Source organism: Stegodyphus dumicola, chromosome 5 (assembly GCF_044657685.1).
Source record: "Stegodyphus dumicola isolate Sdum_Otavi_A_Nest chromosome 5, ASM4465768v1".
NCBI classification, from domain to species: domain Eukaryota; kingdom Metazoa; phylum Arthropoda; class Arachnida; order Araneae; family Eresidae; genus Stegodyphus; species Stegodyphus dumicola.
Window position 1 is genome coordinate 231438889 of NC_140772.1, and position 24834 is coordinate 231463722.

At 34.0% G+C, this 24834-nt stretch overlaps 1 protein-coding gene across 1 annotated transcript; it reads left to right on the forward strand.

Moving 5' to 3' along the window:
- The first annotated feature begins 1875 nt into the window (after nt 1-1875).
- On the forward strand, nt 1876-14205 carry fz (frizzled class receptor). The gene has a single exon (XM_035363559.2). The coding sequence runs from the start codon at nt 2106-2108 to the stop codon at nt 3816-3818; it is 1713 nt and encodes a 570-aa protein (XP_035219450.1). The 5' UTR covers nt 1876-2105; the 3' UTR covers nt 3819-14205.
- Nucleotides 14206-24834: the final 10629 nt, after the last annotated feature.

Sequence of the window (24834 nt, forward strand, 5' to 3'; positions counted from 1 at the left end):
ACAAAATTTATTATTATCACAACAAAATGCTTAAATTTTCTCAAGTTATGATGCAGTATTACAATATCTCACAGTAGTTATCTTTTAACTACTCAAATGTCCAATAGAACGTAATTCAAAACAGCTAAAGAAAGCTAATCCGCGAATTCGCTACAATCAACAAGAGCAGTTTTCTAAACAACAACAAACTAAGCAGCAACTACAAACTGAGATGTTTTCCTCCTTTTATAAGCTTTTAAAATCACGCGCTAGAATTTTCCAGTACTTTCTCGAAATCAAAAAGAGATATTTATTTATTTAACGCACGCGCTCTTGTATTTTTAATTTTCCGGCTTAGCTTTCTTCTTTTAATATTCGTCACGCGCTGCACTGCGCGGGAAATAAAACCAATTAATTTATAATTGAACTAACATTAGCTTTTTAAGTACCGAATCCGTAACACTACCATATTTAACTATCATTTTTATTGAAATATTTAAAATTTTGAAATTAATTGATTACATATGGAGCTTTGAAAATTTAGCTTAGCTTTTAGAGATCTAAATTAACGCTATGATTGACTGAAAGATTTTTTAAAACAATTTTCGACGTTATGCTTGTTGACTAAGTAATAAACTGTTAAAATTAAAATTTTTCGAAATATTTAAAAATTTATTATTTACCCCTAAACGGGTGTTTACAGACACATACACGTTTTTTTTTGGCAAAGCGAGCAATGGCAACGTTGTACAGAAAAACATTTTTATCTCCAGCGCGCAAGACTCTGTATCGGTAATTCTAAAGATACGCTCAATTTAAAACTATTTTTCGATATTTCTCTTGAACTGAATTTTATGGTTTAAGTGCGAAGAACGTGATCTTTCATAAATAAAGGTTACAAAATGTTAAAAAAACGCTCCTTCGGACTAATTTAAAATCTGAAACCATTCAGATTTTCTTTTTTTTTTTATTACATTAAATTTAAGTTATGACGCCATATGTATTATTTTGAAGTGTCAAAAGTTTTGTTTCCTGATTTGGCAACAAAAAAAAATTTTTTTTTACCAATTGGTTGCTGCTTGGAGAGAATGAACTGTCTTCATTCATATTGAAATGTTTTTATGCACTTTCTTTTCAGGTGTACATAGAACCCATAAATTTTACTTTGATCGCAGCTAGCGACTTTCTATATAGTACATTAAATTAATAATTAATTTTATTTTCAGTACATAACTTATAAATATTGCTCGGCCGCAGTCCGCTATTATGTTTAACAAAAAAATCTGATGTGGCCATTACATCTGACTTGTACGCCTATTGAATTATACTCATTTTTTGCTGCGTTTCATTTGAACTTATTTTATTTGAAAGTGAGAAACGATCTTCCCATTCAGAGTGCCCTTTAGGGACTGGCGATTGCAGTAAGAAGAGAGATGCACAAATAGATGTTATGGTAATCCCCTATACAAAATTTTAACATTTTACAGCTAATCGCTTTTGAGTTATGAGAGAGAGATAGGTACATACACACATGCGTACGTACAGACGTCACGCCGAAACTAATCTCACACATACCGAAACTAGTCTCAAACACAAAATTACAACATTTTATGGCAATTTTTTTTTTTTTTTTTTTTTTTTTTTTTGCGGTATTACGTCTTTTATTTGTTGAGGTTTTATGTTCCTGTGGCTTGGGTTACCGTACTTCGCTTTAAGCTGTAATTTAACAAGAAAAAATCTTGAAAATAACGAAACTCTTCAGCCCTTAACGTTGTTATTAGATGCATAAATGCTATTTAAAGATCTAAAATTGCGATCAGTTAAAATTCTCAAATTCAAATGCTTAATTTTCGGACGGCCCCTGAGAAGAGAGCTCGCTCAGCCTTAGAGGCGCCGCTATCGCCCAATCACGGCAGAGTGCGGGATGATGTGCGATCGGCGCGTTTGTGTGGTGGAGTGCATTGTGCAGAATTTAACGAGGCGTTGTTAGAAGAGTAGATGTGAGTCTCCGAATAATGAAACTGACCGTCGGTATCACCACAGATCCTCGGTCATGTCGGTATTAATTTCATCTTTCGGCAGCTGAGTGTGCATTACTGGGAACTGTCGCACAAGTAGTAACAAACATGGCCGTCATCTTGTTTGTATCGTGGTTACCGGTGTTGCTTGTCCTCACGACGGCCGCAATTCAACATGGAGGCCACGCACAAGTTGTGAGTTCGCGTGTCTCAGACCGCGAGAGTTTGATTCCTCATCATGGACGCTGCGAACCGATAACCATACCACTCTGCAAAGATATACCTTATAATGAAACCATTATGCCAAATTTGCTGAACCATCAGAAACAAGAAGACGCGGGATTGGAAGTGCATCAGTTTTTCCCTCTCGTTAAAGTACAGTGTAGCCCCGATTTGCAGTTTTTTCTGTGCACTATGTATGCTCCCGTTTGCACTATAATTGAAAGAGCCATACCACCATGCCGATCGCTTTGTATGAAGGCTCGTGAAGGTTGTGAACGACTCATGAATAATTTTGGGTTTCAGTGGCCCAAAAGCCTGGATTGCGATAAATTTCCGGAAGCGGGAGGCGATATGCTATGTGTTGGTGAAAACAATACTGAAAGGGCACAACATCCTGCACCTGGAAGTGGTTATCCACTCACTCCCGTTCGCAATAATAATACTATTACTAAAGGTCGTAAATTTATTTGCCCTGAAGAGTTTAAAGTGCCAAAAGGATTGGGATATGTGTTCCGTGTTGGAGAAGCCGAAGAAAAAGATTGCGGGGCTCCTTGCGATGGTATGTTTTTCACAGCACAAGAGAAGAAATTTGCTCGAACTTGGATTGGTGTATGGGCTATTCTGTGTATGGGTTCAACTCTGTTTACCGTGCTAACATTTCTGATAGACATGCATCGATTTAGATATCCAGAACGACCTATCATATGTTTGTCAGCATGTTATTTCATGGTTGCAATTACTTATGCAGCAGGCTTTGTTTGGGGTGAACATGTCTCCTGCAATGAACCATTCTTACCACCCAATAATCGTACAAATATTGAAATGGTACGGACAATTACCCAAGGGAATGATAAAAAGTGGTGCACAATTTCCTTCATGTTTCTCTACTTTTTCAGTATGTCAAGTTCAATATGGTGGGTAATACTGACTCTTACTTGGTTCCTTAGTGCAGGTTTAAAGTGGGGCCATGAGGCAATCGAGAATAATTCTCAGTATTTTCACTTAGCTGCATGGACGGTACCTGCCATCAAAACCATAGCCATCCTTGCCATGCGTAGAGTCGAAGGAGATGTGCTCAGTGGAGTGTGTTTTGTTGGTCTGTGGAATAGAGATTCTCTACGTGCATTTGTCTTAGTGCCACTTGGAGTGTATTTGGTGCTTGGAACTCTTTTCCTTCTTGCTGGCTTTGTGTCATTATGCCATATCAGAACCATCATGAAGCACGATGGAACTCGTACCGACAAGCTTGAAAAACTCATGATTCGCATTGGAGTGTTTTCAGTGCTCTACACAGTTCCAGCAGTGGTTGTTCTTGCCTGCTATGTATACGAGACGTACTACTTTAACTTCTGGATGGTGTCTTGGCAAAGAGAGAAATGCAATCGTCCATTATATAGCATACCCTGTCCAGATGTTGAAAGAGACTACAATTTCTGGCCTAAACCAGATTTTGCAGTATTTATGATAAAGTACCTCATGACTCTGATGGTAGGAATCACTTCCGGTTTTTGGATTTGGTCGGGGAAGACTTTCACATCATGGAAAAATGTTTATCTTAGATTATGTCGAAGGATATACCGTAATGAAGCTCAAGTGTGATAAAATTTTGTGCCATATATTTATACTGTCATTGATATCTCAAAATGATTACTTTGTGAACTTAAGTTAATTTACTAATTGAAAGTTATGTTGAATGACATGGTAGTCAGCATAATTTATTTACTAATGCTGTGAAATGTGTTAGCAGTATGTTAGCCTGTGACTACCATTTTTCAACCTTAAATTTAGCTGAAACTTGTTTAAATGAATAATTATTTTAGATTATTATGCATACGTGAAAATCTATATTTCATCATCATCATCATTTGTATATTTTTAAATTATATCAAATAAGATTGTGTGCAATCAAACACACACAGTACAAGTTTTTATTTTCCTAGTAGAGCATCAGAATCATTTTATCAGTTAATGAAATTGGAAATGCATTCATCAGATGGAAAGGTTCACAACAGGAGACTCTTTCGAAAAGCCTGTAAAAGGTAATTGCAGCATATCAAATTTAAGATAATATGTATTTAAATATTTGTAAATTATTGCATGCAATTCTAGTTCATTTCTATAGCTGACCATGATAAAAATTATTTTAATTAAGCAGTAATATTTTAAAATGAGGTTTAATTACTATGATCTAAGTTTTATTTATTTGTTTTATGTGTTTGTGTATGAATGAATTTTAATCTGACGTAAATGCATAAATTTATATTCTTAAATACTTTACATGAAATGTGTATAAAAACCAAAATTCTTTTTAAATTAATTGTAGGTTATTTAATTAAATAATTCAAAATAATGTTTAAATGCACATATTCTTAAGTAAACCACTCAGAATTAGTATTGTACCCCAATTTGGAATTGTTCTTTAGAACTCTGTTGTTGTTATATTTTAGAAAATGCGTGAATATATGCAATATCATTCTAAAGGAGTCTTACCGATGACAATTTCAAATTAAGAAAGAAATTTTATTACTTAAAATTTGGCAGAATTTGTATTTGCTTCTTTTAGGAAAAAGGATCTGAGGCAGCCTTCCTCAAAATGTATAAAAACAGTATCAGCCCAAAGCTTCTTTTGGTCTACTTTTAAGTTTAAAATAAGCTAGCTTCTCTTCTATATATTAGTTTCTGTTTTATCAGAAGCTTCGTCTTTTCATTTAAGAAAATTAAAATTATGATTCACAGTTATTAGATATATTTGGTGTTGTGATAACCTATATTTTGTTTTAAGTTCAAGAAAAGTAAAGCCTCTTGGTCAAATATTTATTTACTAGTAAAAACTCATTTTCTTTAAATTGTTTTGCGAACTTTTATGTAGATGATTATAACCAAAAATATGATTTATTTTTAAGGCTGTCTGTATTGAAAATTATTATTTAGCGTGCAAGGATAGTTCAAGGTTAGATAAAATTAGTTTGTAATTATGTATATTGTAAATATTGTTGATTTAAAAATAACATGAATATACAGAATATTATTGTTTCTTAATGAGGAGGAACCTGTATCAGTCTTCCTAAAATTGCAGTTTTTGTCTAAAACCAAAATCAGTCAAATGTTAAATTTTACATACATTTAAACACGTGTAATTAAACTTCAATTAAGTCATTGAAATGAGCTGAAAAAATTTTAAGTTAATATCAAAGACAGTTATTTTTATTAATTACATGCTCTATATTTGGATTTACTGAAATTCAAGTAATAAGAAAATTTTTAGTGGATATTTACTGGCAGTTTAATCTTAATAAGATATGAATACATTTTCTGATTTATTGATTGTTGTCATCATCTTAAAAAAAAATAAGATCTTATCATCCATTTCTTCTTTTGGTCAAAGATTAGACCAAAAATTATCTTTCATCCGTGATTGTTAGTGAGATATATGGAGGTGAATTTTTCTCCTACAGAACTCTGTTATTTGAAAAACTGTTAGATTGTTAATATAGTATTTGTTCATAAACACTGTAAATCTCTGATATATGTATGTGTCAGTCTTGGGTGATGCTGTTTGAAATAAGGATAAAACAAATACTGTAAGAGAGTAATTGTTATGAAGAAATTATTTCTGACCATAATATATTCATGTGTGCTTTTTAATTCCTTATGTGAATTCTTTGTGTGCCTTTTGCTTTTATGACAGAAATCATTAACAAACTAAACAGTATCCTCAGCTTATTACTGTTGTTATATTTACTTTTGTTATCTGAGAAGTGTTGGTAGAAATAATTGAATAGGCATTAAAATGATCTCATCTTGAATGCAGTACAGAATTTAGTTGCTTTTATAAATTCAAAATGTAAGTAAAAGTTTTGTTTTTAAATACCTTTGTGTAATTACTAAAAGTAAAGAGAATTTCCTGTCTTTTCAGTTATTTTCTAATTTTGGAAAAAGAGTGAACAAGAAAAAAATTTTTTGTTTTTAAATTTGAACTTACCCATCATTTGGGGGACAAAAAGAGGGGAGAGTACAGAATCACCCACTGATTCACGCATTTCTCAAAATCGCCAACTTGAAAATAACAAGTCAAAGAATTGCACAAACTCTGTATCCATGTACACATCGACTTATTTTCACTTCATCGAAAAAAAAATATCAGATAATTGCACAAACTTGGCATTGCGTGCTCTCTTGACTTTGCCCGTGTACACATCGATACATGCCATATAAGTGGCCGATTCTGCACTTTACCCTAAAAAGATTCAAGATTAATTAAATTTGATTTTCTGAGCACTGAAAAAATGAACAGATTTTTGAAATTTTGTTATCTACTTCCTGGAATGTCAGTCATATTGAATAGTATGAATTTATCATTATTAGACTAGAAGAGAAACACGCTAATGTGACAATCAAAACCGTGAAAAACAACCTTACATTTAGCGTAGGTATAATGAAACACTCAATCGATTTCGAGGGCAGCTAAAGGTCCCTCCTCATCAGGAGAAAGAAATACATAGAAAGAAGAAAATAGGAATCACAGAAACACGTGGTGCTTATCAGCACTGCACGTCGTTATAACTAGATTTTTAATCAGAGTTGCACTGGCCGCCTACTTTTACTGAGCCAGGCTGTCTGATCAAGCATAAAGAAATATTAGCGAAGTTAAAATAGGGAGCGAGGGGCAAATGCACATTACGCTCAAAATCTGAACTTCAAATAATGGAAATCAACCACTGAACGGATTTTTATACCCTCTGGTAGTACCAAGTGCGAGGAGGTAACGCCATCTATCGGCAAAAATAATTGAATTAAGACAGTAGAATTTTAAAGGCATTAGGAAGGACTGGATTGGACTTCAAATCATTAACTAAACTTTCTAAATCTTTGTGAATGTGAAAAGCCTCAAGAAAATCCAATTCGCCTATGGAAGAAGCCTTTTGGATGATTTTTGCAGACCCAAAATCAAAATTATGGTTAAAAGTCCAGCTATGATACGCTATTGAAGACTTGTTAATTTCCCCTTTTTTGACATAAGATTCATGTTCCTTGATACGAAACTTCAACGCTCTTTTTGTTTGGCCAATATATCTTAAACCACACTGACATGATATACTATAAATTCCCCAAGAATTCAAGACAGAAACGCAATCTTTTAGAATCAAAGGGTGAATTTTATTAATAGGGGAGAAACCGACTTGAAAATTGAATTTCTGGAGAATCCGTGCAATTTTATAGCTAACAGAAGGATAAAATGGAAGCACGACAAGGTCATTGATATTATTTCTAACAGTGGAATGTCTTCTTTGATGGGAATCTGAAAATTTTTTGACGGCTTTATCAATAATCACGGGAGAAAATCCACGGTCAATCGCAACTGCTCTCAAATAATTAAGTTCATTGGTAAGCAAAGATTCAGGGGAACAAACTTTTTTTTTTTTTTCGATTGAGTGTTTCATTATACCTACGCTAAATGTAAGGTTGTTTTTCACGGTTTTGATTATCATTATTAGTTTCTGAAATTAAGAAACTGATCCAGTGGTATATAAAAAGTGATTAATTTATGGATACTGTTCTGTTATCAAGACCAGATTCAGCAATATGTGCATGTATGTGTAACTGTATGCACACACGCACACATTTCTGAATCTGGTCTTGATAACAAAAGAGTTAGATTTTAGTTTCGATGCTATATTAAAACCTAAACTCATTAAGTGAGGAGTAGAATTTTTGTAATGTAGCTCTAATTATTTTCTGTGTGATCCTGTATTGAAAATTCTTGTATTTTTATTATCAGGTATCTAAATATTGTATCATTTCAGTTACAGTTATATAACTGAATTGATATACTACCTTGTAAGTTTAATTAGAAACCATATGCAATCTAAATTTAATTAAACCTGTTTTTATAATATGCTCTTAGTAATTTTTCAAAGCAGTAATAGTCCCATATATTTATAGTGTGGTCTAGGAAAGTATTTACATTTTGGGGGGGATGTAGATTTTCTGGCACTCTTTGATTATCCACACCCACAGTTTCAACATTTTAATATAATTATCGTTTGTTTGGGTATATTTTTAAGTATATGTGGGACAAGAGCCAGCCAATCCGTCTGGAAGCCACACAGAGTTCGAGTATATTAACCACAAGTATAATTTTACGCACGGAAGGTGGCATTCACATGAAAGAGTGACTGTTGGGTTCCATTCAAGTAGAGAAATAAGAAGAGATCATTTGTACTTCCTGATACATTCACTGAATTTGTTTGTTGAAAGACTGAACAAGAAAAAGAAAAGTGTTGGCCCTATAAATATTTGTTTTTTCTTTAAAATGCTAATTTTTATTTTAAATTATTTGTAAACAATAATATACATAAACCGTAAAGGTAACCAAATATTTTTCACTAACTCTACAGTAGTAGATTGATAATCCTAGAAATAAAATCTTTGTAAGGGTGCAGAAAATCAGCAAGTAAATATTTTTTTAATGCATTATTAAAAAATTTTATTGAGAAATATATAATATTGTATTTCTTCAGTTCAAAGACACATCAGGTGTAGACCTTCCTTTTAATGTATTATCTCTTGCAAAAGTCTTTGATTTTAAGTAAATAAAATTCTAAAATATATCTATGAAAAACTTCTTTAAAAATGAGTGTCGGTTTATTATTAATGATACTATATGTACTAAAATTAATATCTCTGAAAATTTGATTACTTCAGAATAATCGGTAATGTGAAAAGATACTTCATTGATTCTCAAACTGTTTTGTCCCATGCACCCCTTTCACCATTGCCAGAAGATCCCCCCCCCCCGTCTCTTTAAAAAACTCGAAAAATATATGCAGTTTTTTTAGAATGTGATCATTTTTACCAGAGCCGTTTTCAGTGCTCGGGCACAGCTGAAGGTTCTGTGCTGTTTGCTATAACATTTCATTCCAAAATTTTGTAATATCAGTTTGGTGTCCCTGGATGCTGTGTTTACAGGATCCCTACTTCCTAGCTATCCCCTGCTCCTGAAACTATGAAATTATCCCCTGGTCAAGAACCCCTGAGATATAATTTGACTGCCACGAACATGAATGTGCCATTCTGACCAGTTTATTCATGAAATGGTGTAGATGCATATAAATCATGTAGTACAGCTTTTTTCCCTGTTTATTTCCACATATTTCAAGTAGCACAGACTATAATAAGCAGAAAATTGTTTTAAAATAATCTAGTTGATCATCATTTATAATTAACTATTTTATTACAGCATGTTTAATGTTGTGCATTTATTTATATATTGGTAAAAATTCAAGTGGTTTTCTTACATTATCAACAATCGAAAAGAGAACAGTACTTAAAAAAATGGGGAAAAGGACTTTCTAGCCAGGTGCTCATAGAAATTAGCATTTAATTCAATCACGTGTGTTTGCGAAATTTCTATTCATATGTTTCATGATAAAAAGTAATAAGTAGATATTATTGTATTGTAATTATTTAATTTTTATATTTTATTATTTTATTACAATGAAGTCTAATAATATAATTATTATGATGATGATTCTGATAATTAATAATTTCAGCTAAAATTTATGTGTATCATACACTGAAAAAAACAAGTTCTTATAATTCTTAGTAATTATAATAATTTTATGGTAATAAGTGATTTTTGTGTTTAATTAAGTATACTATAATAAACAATTATGATTTCTGGTTTTTATGCTAAAATTTATATGAATTTATTATACATATTAGGGGATACATACATTCAAAATGACTAATTTAAATACAATTAGTAATTTTGAAAAATTAATTACTTCACAATATCAGTAATGTGGACAAAGATGTATTTCTTTTTCAGTGACATTTGTATTGGAGGAAAAAATGTATCTTAAAGAGTCTAAAAAATACAGTAGTGTGCAGATATTGGGCTAATTATATATATAAAGAGAGAATTAGAAAATGGGTAGCCAACTAAAATTAAACAAAGAAATGTTTTTAAACCAGGCAACTAAGTGACACGTTATCTTGGGACCACTGTATGTTTTATATTGATTAAATTTATTTTGTTCCATTAAGTAGTCTTATTCTTGATGAGAAACAGAGCATGATTTGATGGTAATGATAATTAAAAAAAAATACTGCAAATAATAAAAAGCCTTCAGTCGCTTTTCTTAAGTGAAATACCAGGCATCTTTAGCATTATCTTACCAGACCAGTCTTGTGTATATGTTGTATCTAAAGCATATTTCATTTGTTTAAAGTGCCACGTAATATTTAGAAACTGAATCTCATTGTGGCTAAGGATTTTGGTTGTTAGAATTTGTATATAAGTTACTGTTTGCATCTTTTTAAGAATGAGCAGCATCTTGATATTAGATGTATATGTGTCTACTATGTGAATTTGAATGTAAATAATGTAAAAATATATTAATTTTTTTAAGATAGAAGAAAGTAAGTTTATTGAAATATAAATCAAAACTTGGGATGTAAAACATTTTCAGTACTAAATGTTTTATATCATGAATAAATTAAAATTTTCTGAATTGTTTTGGAAGTGGCAGACTATTTCTGACTTTTCAATTCATATCTCTTAATTTTGCACAGTGACAGGTTTGATTTATGTGAAAATATGCAAGGTTTAAAGTGTGTTTAAGCTAAACCTTGGATTCTTGTAAATAGCTTTGCTGTAAATTAAGCTGAATATCTGTGAAAGCTTTTAAAGTTATATAAAACTTCTAGAAAAAGTAAAAATAAGCAGTATATTAGTTTTTAGGTGAATAAGATACTACTGTGTATTATGGCCTTACATCGTGCTATAAGCAAATTTTAACATCTGAAATTTAAAATGTTCGTTTTTCTAATGAAATATGACATAACACTGCTGTGTTCCATATTTTATTTAACTCAGTGGTTCTCAAATTGTAGTTCACATATTCCTGAATGCACAGCTAGATCTTCTAGTAGACTCAATAGGCCGCATGTTAGATCTGATTATTGACAGAAACAGTACAGAACATCAGTGAAAATGCTATGCTTTTTGGCTACATGGTGCAGTCTCTTCATTCCTAAATATTGCCACCAGGTATGTTTCAACTGTCTCTGCCACCTGCCTTTTAAATCATTAATTTCCTGAAATAAAAAGCAAGCATGTCCAGTTTATTTTTTATTTTATGTAAGGTATCATCAAAGAATACATTAAACATAAGTATTTTGTTTATCTGGAAGAAGTATGTTTTCAAAGGAAGATTTTGTGCTTATGGAACAAATAGTTTTTCTGCAGTGGAAGACTCCCAATTATCAAATTTCTGTTTCATTCAAAAATGAAAAAGGACTTTTTGAACTCTTGCAATAAAGCTGTGAATTTTCATTTTCAAGAAAATATTCTTGAAAGACTTTTAGTACTTATTATCTTTAGTATCCTACTTTAGTACTGTTAGGTGTACCAAGCAGTAAATACTGCTGTGAACCTACACATTCATGCTTAATGTGTTTCAAGATCTTGAAATTGCAGGTTATTGCAAATTATTACATCATGTTGCTTTTGTTGAGGACTTTCTGAGGTAAATGGGCTCAATTTTAATCTTTATATGTGGGGGGGGGGGGAAAACAATGAAAATGCTGTGCAGCCAGCTCTTTCATAGGAATTCAAAATCAGATTAAACTACAGTAGAACTTCAAATCAATTGGGACCGCACCCTATTCGGATAATCAAAAGTTCGGATAATTGAATTTTTTGTGAAGAAAAGTTCTATATACATTTTAATTAATTACCGAATGTACTGTATGTTGAAAATGGGAGGAAAAACCTATTCCTAAAGAAAGAGGTTTTAATTAATTAAAATGAAAAGGCAACACTTTTATGTACATGTTGTATAGCGTACTGTACAGTACTTACAAATGTTGAATGTCATTGCTTGCTGAACATTTCGGGTAGCTGTGTATTCTATTTCTGTGTATTCGCTTGACGATGAGAAGTTGTATGTGGTCACACTTGGGCTGATGCTCCATTCACTTCAGCGGAGTTTCAAGGTTGGCAAACACTTCACTACCTGATTGTCTCGTGTCAGCTTTGACATTAAGATCATCTTCCTCCTTGACACTATCTTGTCTCACACTTTTCATTGAGTTCATTATCACTTAGAATTTGAAACCCAGGGTCTGATGTATCACATACCATCCATTCTGCTGTATCCTCAGCACTAACTTGTAGAGACATTAGGATTTTTGGAAGCAGGAAAGATAAAAAATTAGCAATCGCTTTCGCCGGGAATCGAACCGTGGACCTCTGAAATACCGAGTCAGCATGTTAACCACTACATCACGAAGGCTCGCCAGGATTGTGGGAAAAATAACTTATATACACCTTATTTTAAAGGACAACTGGGGTTTTTAAAGGATCCAAACGCCAAATCCTGGGAGTGGAGATTCATTATCCATAACCCTTTTAGTTCGGGTGCCACTGTAGTGACATTAGATATTTTTTGGAAGCCGGAGAGATGAAAAATTAATGTCGTCTCCGCCAGGAATCAAACCACACACCTCTAGAATATCGGGACAGTGTGCAGAACCGCTGCACTAGGAAGGCAGGAGAAATACCTTACAAACTTCTAAACATCGAGGAATTTTCAAAAGAATGTTTCTTAATTCCTCAAGTGGCATGTCATCTTCATCTTCTCATATCTCTTCCCTTTCCTTTAGCTTTTTTTTTTTTTTCTCCTTTTTCTACTTTTCCTTCTCTTCTTCAGGTGATTCTGAAAAATTCTGAAAGCAATTTGGATAATTGAAGTTGTACTATACTAACGTTCACTGGTCTTTTAGTGTTCAACTACAACTGTTCATTGGTCTAAATTCTACACTTTAATGTTAACTAAAGTGATAAATTGTGTATTGTATGACATTACCAATATTAAATTAATTGCACATTGCCATACATAGTAGTATAATATTTTTTTAATTGTAGTTCATTACAATACACAATGTAATGGACTACTAATTAAAGTAAATATATAGTACAATAAACCCTTTAACATACTCTTTCTCTCTTTAATATCTGTAACAGGAAATTTTGATATTTTATCCAAATATCAGAGTCTGGAAAATCTAGTAACTGTGCTATATTAAGAAATAAGATGAAATATCTGTATCAAGCAATAGAGTGTATTCTTGCTGAGGATGTACTATCTTTATTTTGAAAAGAAAAGATGATTTTAAATTGTTGGTACAGTATATAAATCCATTACTAAAGGCTAAATTTATAGCAGACTTTTTGCCTCCAAGTTTCATATAAATAAGCCATACGTAAATCTATGTCAATCTTGCACAAATGTTTTTAAATAATTTTTAACTTTGTGATTGGCAGTAGGGGATTTCTGTAATAGTTTTATTATTATATGCACTTTTAATGTATTACAGATTCTTAGAACAGTAAACAAGATACTAATTAAAATTATTGGAAAGCGTGTACTTTGAAAAAATTATCTGTGGCATATATATCATTTCTAAGGGGTGCATTTTGAAAACCACTGAGTTACACAAATAAATAATGAATGTATATTTTTCAAATTGATTAATAGCTAAATATTTAATTTTGTAATACTTTTAAATAGAAATTTAAGTCATAGAATATTCCCAAGTAGTTGTGTCATGTAAATTTATATAATTATTGTATAGCTGTTTTATTTATTGTTCATTTGACTGAAAACGTTGGTGTTTTCTTGCCTTTAAAAACTATTGCTAAATATCAAATGAATTGTTAGATTTGCCAAAACATTTTTTTTTAATGTTTTATTGAAGGAATACAAATTCAAAATTACAATTTTATGATTAAAAGAAACTATAAAAAGCCTTATTTTAAAAATTCATAATTGAATTTTTTCCAAATAGTAACTGTGCTGATTATTTATGTTAATGTAAAGAAAACTTCTGTAAGTTTGTAGATAGGCTGTTGTAAGAACTATTGATGTTCCTGTGTCATTGTGTGTATCCTTTATTAATAAACTGTTAAATAGATGTTCTTTAGTTTGATTTATTATTATAAAATATACATTAAATAGCTTTTTTCAGAGAAGATCAGAACTAAATTTTTCCATTCTTTTTTATGTGCATGAATACAATATCTTTTTTAAAAATTTATGTTCCGAATTTTTATAAATTAAGATTTGGTTGTGTTGTATTTATTTAAAAACATCACCATTTGGAATAAATATAAAAACAGTTGTTTTTTTTACTTTAAATACTTTTAAGGAATTTGTACAGTCAAAAGTCGTTAATTCGGACATCCATAATCCGGAATGATCTATAATCCGGACCTCGAAGCTAAAAACTTTCTGCGCATGCGCCGCGTTGGCACAGGCGTTTTACGCGTGCGCGTAAGACCTTGACTACTGCGCATATGCGTGTGCGCAAGTGCAGAATACGTTTTCGCCTGCGCGTTTAATGTATAACGGACGGTATAAGCTAAAATTATCTAATTATCTATTTCAGTTAATGTTAATGATTGCGTTGTTCCTTAATCTTCGAATTGGATCCCTCTTATTATTTTTTGCAGGTTGTAAGAGCAATTTTATAAAAGTAAACTTGAACTTTCGATTATGTCAAATAGAATTTCCGATGCTGGAACTTCCAAAGGATCTACAAAACGAAAGTATGTTTCGATGTCCAACAAACAAAAAGTGGAATTGCTGCAAAAAATGGATAAAGACATGAAGAATGTGACAGAGAGGCTAGTGAAAACGAAAAAATTTCGATTGACAAGTTAGTCGGTATTCTCGGCACAGCAATTAACGGGACTTGAACAGCGGAACTTTGTAACTGAACAAGAAATTATGTCTGTTTATAGAATTAAAGAGAAAGTATTATCACATAAAATGAAACAACTTACATTGAAAGAAATGTTTAATAAAGTAAACAAATAAATATTAAGTTTTTTTTTTTTTTTTTTTTTTTTTTTGTAAATTTTGATACTCTTTAGATCATAATTGTTCTTTATTTCATAAATTACGGTTTCATATTTTTAATTTTAGAATTTCTGCCTGCCATCTTACGAGATTTAAACTGATTATCTATAATCCGGAAAAATCGCCGAAGTCCCGACGAGTCCGGATTAACGACTTTTGACTGTATTCATGTATATTTTACTTCTCACAGTGTGGGAAAATGGTGGGACTAGAGCTGCCAGATTTTGAATACACATAATCTTGTACCCGAATAAGTGCGTCCCTTAGCTTTAATTTGTTTTATATTTACTTAAAATGAATTTTTGATTAATAAATATCCACAATTTAAAAGCAGTTTAGTACTATAATAAAGTAAGATATTTATCTTTCAAATTTAATCAACAAGCACAACTGTTAAAAAGCAATGTATTGCCACTGCTGAAAATAAAATACTTTTATCTTCCACCCATTGGTGTTCGGCGTTACTATTTGGCAAAGCGTCAGATATTTAACTTTTAAACTTAATCTGTGTGTTACAGGTTTACAAACTAAACATCAAACACAGTTCTTAATCTTTTTTAACTTTTTAATGTAATCAATTTAAATAAAAATGCAATTAATAATTTTTATGTTTATTCAATCCCATATCTTGCAATATTATCATGTTACCCTCCTTTCTTGATTATTTTTTCATGTTTTTTTTTAGAAAGATTTGCTTGCTTTCAGTGCGTAGGTAGAAAGGAAAAATTTTATTGTGGAAGTAGTATATATGATGACTGAGATCATGTCCTCAGATTCTTCAATAAAAGAACTTTGAATTAAAATTAAACAACTGATACTTGAGCTGACACTGGTACTGCCAGTATATACTGAAAAATAAAGTACTTTTCTTTTATCGGGACAGACTTAAAAACTGTATATGTGTGCGCTTGTGAATCCTGTCATGATAACAGAAAAGTACCAGAAACATAATAGTATCCCCAAAATAATATAAATACAGTTGAGAAGGTCTGAAGTTTCCTTCAGACCTTGAAAGAAAAAAGTTGATTCATATTTAATTGTTAAACTATAAAGATGCTTATATATACTGAAAAATTAAATTCTTTAAAACAGTTTTCTTCATTACAGTGCTTTTCAGTGACTTTGAATTATTCAAATTAAAAGTAGTTGTCAATTAAAAGTAGTTGCTGTATTAAAGAATTTGTACAATAGATGAATAATAATATTGCATAGTTTTTATTGCCTCTAGAATCATTGACCTTTAATTGTTGATTAAATTAACGTATTCAAAAAGGTAATACCTTTGGTTCACTATTCATTATGTACCTTTTTCTTTTTTTATAATAATTATTTTAGGTAGCTAGTATATTTAAGAAATGTGTATTGGGAATTGTTTCGGGTAAAGAGAACACGTAGTAGGGATTATTAGTTTTTGGATTCAAAAGCTGTAATATAAAATGACCCACTGTTACAAGATTTCTGTTACCAGCCTATGCTGACAAACAAGTTTCATGTCTTTTTTTTTTTTTTTTTTTAAATAAGAATGCTAGTTAATGAAAAAAAAAAAAAAATCTATATACATCACGTTGTCCATTGAAATGGTAAAAATGTATAATATAGTACTTATTTAGTTATTTGTCATTGCTGTACTTTATATCTTTCATTGTGATAAAATGTTAACTGGACCCCTGGGTGCCTGCCCTAAGTGCCCAACGGATAAACCTCCACAGCACTGCAATCACATGCCAAAAATGGTGCATTATTTATCCCATGTCAGTGCAGTAAGAAATGCAATACATAAAACCAAGTAATTTAACACAATATGTACTTCATTAGAAAAAGTAGTTTTTTACATGCTGAAAAAACAAACAGCATGTAGGTGTAATCTTGAACTCAAACGTCACCAAGGTAGTTTTTGACAAAGGAAGAATAATATTGAGAATTGTGTCTGGTACAGTCATAAGTTTTTTTTTGTGGCTTTATCTCTGCATTCACTGCACAGTAAAGTTTGCTTAAAGTTCCACAAGAAGCAGTGTGTCTCTGCAGGGGAGTTTTCATGGGTTTCCTCAATGGGTAATGTGGATAATTAATAACAAGTAATTTCCCTTAAAAAGTACTCTTTTTCTTTTAAAATAAAATGCTGTAAATTTTTCATGGGCTTTTAACTTTATTTTGAACATACCGTAGGCTATTTTTCAAAATTTTTTATGCTAGAATTTTATAATTATCCCCATAATTCTGAAATAGATGATTAAGATTTTAGTGTCCCCCCACCCGATTTATTATTTGAGGAAACTCTTCCTAAAATAGTGAAGTGTGTGTGAATTCCCTTTCAGATTTTCTACAATATGTCATCTGATTAATTTTTAGACCCAGTCACTTCAGCTGATACGGAAAAGATTTCTTCTGTTATTTGTTCAGCCATAATTTTCCTTAGACTTTAATATTCTTCTAGAGTCCCAAAAATCAGATTTTTCAGTTTATTATTTCCTTAGATAAAATCTCTTAATTTCAGTTGCCTGCTATATAGTCTTGAAAAGCATCTAGACTACATAGTATGTATTTATACTGCCAGTTAAAGACATAGCTTAATCAAGCGTCTAAAACTAAGTCTTCCTAATTTTTCAATCAAGTTAACTTAAACTAATTTTCAGCTAACAAAAATAGAAACAATATTAACTTTAAAGAGCAAACTGGAATGCTTTTCAATGTGAGTATTCTTTTGACCTAATAAGGTTTACAAGAAAAAAAAATGTATATTTCTCGCATTGTGATAAAGCAATAGTACCTAGAACCATCCAGTTTAAAATAACGTACGTCAAACTAATTTTTTAATAATATAATTTAAAACAAACTATTTTTTTTTCCAGTTTTTAAGGTGTCATATATCTCTAGGAGCCGCCATTCTACCTTGCTCCGGGAAGTGCCTAGTAAAAAGAATTATGAGAATTAAGCTTATACACTGCTGGTAAGTAACCCAAATTGCAACACCAAGAAAGACAGATATCACAACAAAATTTATTTAGTAGATAACATGTTGACCAAGTATCAAATGATTAAATTTATAGACTTCTGTGAAGTATGATTTCTTCCAGAATCAGTAGCTAGAGTAGCCGCCATTGTTGGAGATCACCGCTGCCACACGCCTCGGCATTGATTCAAAGAAACTTTGGATGTGTTCTTGGGGTACAGCAGACCAAGTAGCTTCCACACGTTGCCGAAGTTGATCTGGTGTGGCAGCTTGGGATGTAATCTGGGTCAATCGTTCAGCAACCATGGACCACATGTTTTCTATTGGCGAAAGATCCAGAGAGCGAGCCGGCCAGGGAAGCTATTCAATCTGGCGATTTGCGAAGAAATTCTTTGACAATGCGTGCCACGTGTGGTCGCGCATTATCCTGTTGAAATATGGCTGTGGGCAAGCCCTGAAGGTAAGGAAGGACAACTGGAGATGTAGCGCTGGCTGTTTAAAGTACCGGCAATGCGTATTAGAGGTGTGCGAGACTGATATCCAATACCATCTCATACCATAATACCCGGTGCAGGACCAGTGTGGCGGTGCATAACGCAGCTGTTCAGCATCCTCTCTCCACGGTGTCTCCAGACTCGAATCCGACTATCGTGGTGTTGCAGACAGAAGCGTGACTCGTCAGTAAAGACAATTTCATTCCATTCTGCCGTCTACATCCTTCTTTCATCGCACCATTGGCAGCGGAGACGTCTGTGGTTCTGCGTCAAGGGTAGACGAAGCAATGGACGTCTGGTGGACAGGACAGACCATTAAGCAAAATGCAGGGTCTTGTACATAAGAGTACACTTCAGGGTTTCTCCGTCTTACAGGGCAATCTCCAGAGATGCCAGGCTGTAACAAACAACGCAGCCCAAATTATAATGGAAAATAACTTTCCAGTGTCCCTACTGGAAGAATATTACATCTCAAATGGAAAAATTGTAGGCATGAGTTCTTTCAAAGTATTTCAGTCAACCAAAGTATTTCAGTCAGATAATATATGATAATCTAGCAGCAATAGTGTACAACGGTCCGCTCACACCATTACTAATGTACAAAGGGGAATATTCAATCACCATTCAACTTGAGAGCCCTAATGGGGACATTGCTTTCCAAGTGTCTATATCGCTCCCTCACATGATATCACATTAGCATTGACGGAACTAGAATATGTAGTTGCACTTCCGGTTCGCAGCAAAATTGTTGCAGGAGACTTTAATGCCGCAAGCCCTCTTTGGGGCGCACCGGAAGGAAACAGAAGAGCAATGCCAGTTCTGGACTTTATAACATCCCATGGCCTGACGATAGTTAATTCAGCTGACAGTCCTCCAACTTTCTGGACCACACGGGCAGAGGGCTGGCCAGATATTACACTAGCAACTACTCCCATTTACCCAAGAACAAACAATTGGAATGTCTGGAGTGACTGCCCATCATTTAATGACCATCGTTTTATTAGATTCGACATTGACTTAGAACACCAATACGCATTTAAAAATAGATGGGAAACAAAATATATAAATTCCCAGAAATTTGGCAGCTCTTTAGCGGCCCATGTTTCTCATTTAGTAGCAGCCTTTGAAAATGCAAGTGATAAAGAAGAGCTCGATACGGCATACAATATGATAATATATGATAATAGACGCATTGCAGACTGTCTGTGATAAAGTACTTAAACTGCGAAGTCACTCTATTCCAAATAAAACTCCATGATGGAATTCCATGTTAGCAGCCGAACGGAGTCGAATTCGGGCCCTTAGACGCCGTTTTCAAGGTTGCCGTGATTCAAATGAAAGAGAGGCTTTGGGAATGATATTCAGGAAAAACCGCGCAGTTTACAAACGGAAGATTTCAAAGTCTAAACTGGAATGTTGGCAGAAATATTGTACGAACGCAACAGAAAAGTTTGGTAGACTATTCAAAGTTGCTCATGATAAGGTCTTCAAACCTACCAGTCTAACTACGTCAATCTGTCAGAATGCCAACACTAGTTCCCAGATAATGACACATATACTGGAAACGATTTTCCAGCATGATGTTCCCTATAAAGATACTACAGCGCAGAAGGAAATACGAACTAGTATTGAACAATATCATACTTCGTCCATTCCTGATTCTGAGCCTCTTCCAACAAGTAAGGAGCTGAATGACGTAATCACGAAGCTCAATCCAAGTAAAGCTCCAGGTCAGGATGAGCCTGACAACGGCATTCTCAGAACTATGCACAACACGCATCCAGCAATACTTTTCTCCTATTTACAGGCATGCTGGAGAATTCGCCACTTTCCAGAAGGCACAAAAATAGCAGAAGTTGCCCACTTCCTAAAGGGAAATAAAGATCCAAACGAGGCTGTTTCTTATAGGCCCATCTGCCTGCTCCCAGCCATGGGAAAAATCCTCGAAAGAATAGTACTTCAAAGACTGAATTTTTACATTCATGCTAATAAACTCATAAATACTAGGCAATATGGCTTTATAGTAGGAAAGTCAGTGGATCACGCACTGAATCACCTACGGAACACGGTACTCAGAAACAAGCAGAATAAACCGCATACTGTTGTCATCAGCATAGACATTCAAAGTGCCTTCGATTTGTTGTGGTGGCATGATGTTTTGATATGTCTCAAAGATATCAATTGTTCCAAAACTTTATTTGATTTGATCTACAGCTACCTGAGTGAAAGACGAATTCAAGCTACAACGAACGGAGGCGTCCACATGCAAAAGGTGACGAAAGGCTTCCCGCAGGGCTGCTGCCTAGGTCCACTACTGTTGAGCATGGTAGCAGACACCGCGCTCAACCTATTTGATGATGATGAAACATCAGAAATAATAGTGTTATGCTGACGACTTCTTGCTAGTTTCAAACGGTCACAGCCGTAAAAGTTACGAGGTAAACTCCCAAAAAGCGTTGGACAAAATAGTCCGCCGGGTCAGTGAACATAAGCTCACAATTTCAAGAGCAAAAACAAAAGGAATGCTAATTAGCTCAGGAAAAAGGCACGAACGTATCCCTTGGTAAACTTTCATGGCAGAAACATACAATTCGTGAGACATTTCCGCTACTTGGGTGTGATTCTAGACGACAGATTCTCCTGGCTCCCTAACATCAACCATCTTAAAGAAAGACTGCATAAATTGTCTAATACAATGCGGAGAACAGCTGCTGCTAACTGGGGTGTCTCCTCGCAGATGCTCAAAATATGGTATGCCACAGTCGCTGAGCGCATAGTTCTTCATGGCGTTTCCATATGGGCCGTTAATGTCATGATTAACATGCAACATACATTGAACTCCACGCAAAGACCATTTCTTCTGGGCATCTGCAGAGTATTCCGTACCTCTCCTACAACTGCGTTAAATATATTGGCTAGGCTTCCGCCCCTGCACTTGATAGTACAGAGCGAGAGTGTTGTGGTGAGAGATCAGACTAAAACAAGACATTATTATTTGGAGTAAGACTTATGTATCCTCGGACTACGAGAATCACACTGCCCACTCTCCTTGATACCCTGCAGACTTTGATATAGAAGCAAACTGTAATCCTCCACGTGCATTACAATCCTTAGCCGTATATACTGATGGCTCCAAAGGAGAACTCGGGACTGGCAGTGCCTGGTGTGCAACGGAGGGTGATCACATAATCCATTCCTGGACTAAGAAGCTTCATCTCAGTAACTCGGTGTTTCAGGCAGAACTTACAGCCCTAAAAGCAGCTCTGGACTTTACTGCTAACAATGGCAGGTATAAAGTAATTTACACAGACTCAATGTCAAGCTTGCAAGCCATCCAGGGCGACCGCAGTAGACATCCAATTGTCAAAGACATACAAAAACGATTAATTTCGACTCCTGCAAGTCTGAGGCCCCAGCTACCATGCGTTCCAGCCCATACGGGGATTAAAGGAAATGAAGCAGCGGATATGATTGCGAAAGGTGCAGCCAATGAACCCCACGTGAGTAGCAGTGTGCCCTTCCGCACTCGTATCTGAAAACTACTCTCAAATGTGAACTAATGAAGCAGTGGCAAAGCTACTGGGAGACAAGCACTACAGGCAGAAGACTGTATTATTTCCAACCAAAAGTTAACCACAATTTAAATAGCAGCTCTTCGCACCTCACACAGTATCTAACAGGGCATGGCCCATATATGTCCTATCTTCACAGATTTCCAATGTCTTTGTGGCAGTACTGGCGACCCAGATCACTATCTGTTTGACTGCTCGCACACAGGGAATTCACATTTAAAAAGACCAATTGCAATCAATATGCCGGCATGGTTCAAGAACACAGTTAAGAATAAATATGCGCTCAACCGCATTAGAGACTGCACTATCATTGCTGAAAGCATTGCTGACAGCCTGGAGTGACTTCTTTCCTTGGACACCGTGCCTTCAGCAGCCCGCTCAGTACATATATTAACTTACTTAATGTCTTGTGTTTTTTTTTTTTTTTTTTTTTTTTTTTTTTTTGCTATTTTTAATTATATTTATTATTATGATTAATCCAGAACTCATTTAATGTATTCCACAATTTGTAATGTATTTGATCATCTTTACATCTGTACCTGATTATGATAGCACATCCTTAATATAACTGTATGCCTAACATGTACAGTAATAGTGAAAAGTGTTCCGCTTAGCCTCAGCAATCCCCACCATGCACCGTCTTTCCATGTTCTGGTCCTCATTTCAATGTTCTTCGTTTCGTGGCCAATCCCCGGAGGACACAGTACTAAGCTCTTTATTTATATTTATTCATGTATTTATTTTTAATTCCATCGACGGGATCCAACAGGCTGAAAAGCACCTAACCCAGTGGGCCAGCTGTTCCGTCGATGGTGAAAAGAAAAAAAGGTACGCGCAGACATTGGATGATGCGTTACAGACCGAATGTACTGTTCTATGATCGTGATGTGACTGAGCGATGTACCTGTCATCACGTGAAGTGGTGCACTAAGGTGCATGCAATCGAACACATCGGTCCGTCGTACCCTCCTGCATTCAACAGTCACATATCCGCATTTCAGTTGCTTGGTTTCGCCCAACACGACTACCGATTTCCTTGAAGGATAATCTACACTCTCGGTAGGCCCCTATCCTTCCTCTGTCAAACTCGGATACTTGATCAAACGATGATCGCTGTTTACTACGAGGCATAATTAATCGTTTTTTTTTTTTTTTTTTGGGAAAAAAAAAAAAATTGCCGAACTTGAAATCGTCGAAACCTCCAAGCCTTAATTAGCGCTTTGAAGTGGCGCAACAGGCGCGCGTGATGTGCATCTGCGCTGAAATTGTAGTCCTTTGCATATCAAAACTCCGCTAATGCATGTTGTAAATTTCATGTTATTTGCATGCTTCCTTCAGGGTGTTGCATTTACGGTTGCCAGCAGTGTATTTTGCAACATAAATAATTTCTTCAAATACTTTTGTTATTTAGTAACTGACATAATCTGTAATAAACATTTTCATTTCAAAGGCTATAGATCTAATTTATGTATAATTGAACCTGCCTAGCAAACTGACAGATTTCGAGGATTTACTAGATGTGGTTAATACTTTTTGAATTATTACATAATTATTTATGTCTATCAATTATGCTGATTAATAAAAAAATCTGAAAGCTTTCCGATTTTATATTACGCACAATGGGGACTTTTTTTAACGTTTTGTGTGTTATCTTTATTTATTAAATATCATGTTCTTCGCACTTAAACCGCAAAATTCAAATCAGCAGCAATATCACAAAATATTTAAAACAGCAGATCTTTAGAATTTTCCATACACAGTCTCACGCGGTGGAGATAAAAATGTTCCTCCCCCAGTACATTGCTCGCTTTGAAATTGTTGAGTTTTTTAATCAAAAACTCAAAAATTCTTTAGATAATGTAATTAAAATGGATAATAAAACAATCTCCAGATTCAAATTTGGGCTTCTAGATGCCCATATTCGGGTGGAGACGTACGTTATTCAAAATTGGATGTCTCTACGTACCGTTGTTTTATCACGATGAGAGAAACATACATTTATGCAGGTTCGTCATTATTTAGGCCAAAATTGTGGACACTTTTGGAAATTTGTATGTTTTTGAACTTTGTATGCTTATAGAAAACGTTACGTTTCACAAAATGCAAACTTGTGTAATATCATTTTGAAGAGAATTTATTACTGAATTCAATTCAAAACACAAAATTCAATTATTTGCAATACAAAAAAAGTTAAACGGTAATAGTTATCGATATACATTAGATAGTGATGATTGCAGTGAGTTATCAGTACTCATTAGGGTACCTTTATTTTTTATTACAGCTTCACATCGACGTTTCATTGAGCTGACAAGAGTTTTAAGCTCTTCTTTCGTTATTTCATGATGCCAGGAAACAATTATAGCCTCAATTAGTTCCCTTTTATTTGATGGGCGCCTCATTCGACAAGTTTTCAAACGGTGCCACAAATTTTCGATAGGATTGAGGTCAGGACTGTTTCCTGGCCATGACAACAATTTAATAATATGACAACAATTTAATAATACGAAACCACTCTTTCGATATTTTGGCCATGTGGCAAGGAGCAGAATCCTGCTGAAAAAAAAAACGAAGCATTGTTGGAAAAGAGATCTCTGATGGAAGTTTTGGTTCTAGAATAGTGTCAATGTATTTTCTGGCATTCAGTGTCCCATCGATGACATGAAGGCGACC

Bases quoted from the DNA above. Each gene is read 5' to 3' on its own strand.
- fz (XM_035363559.2), top strand. From the start codon at position 2,106: ATGGCCGTCATCTTGTTTGTATCGTGGTTACCGGTGTTGCTTGTCCTC.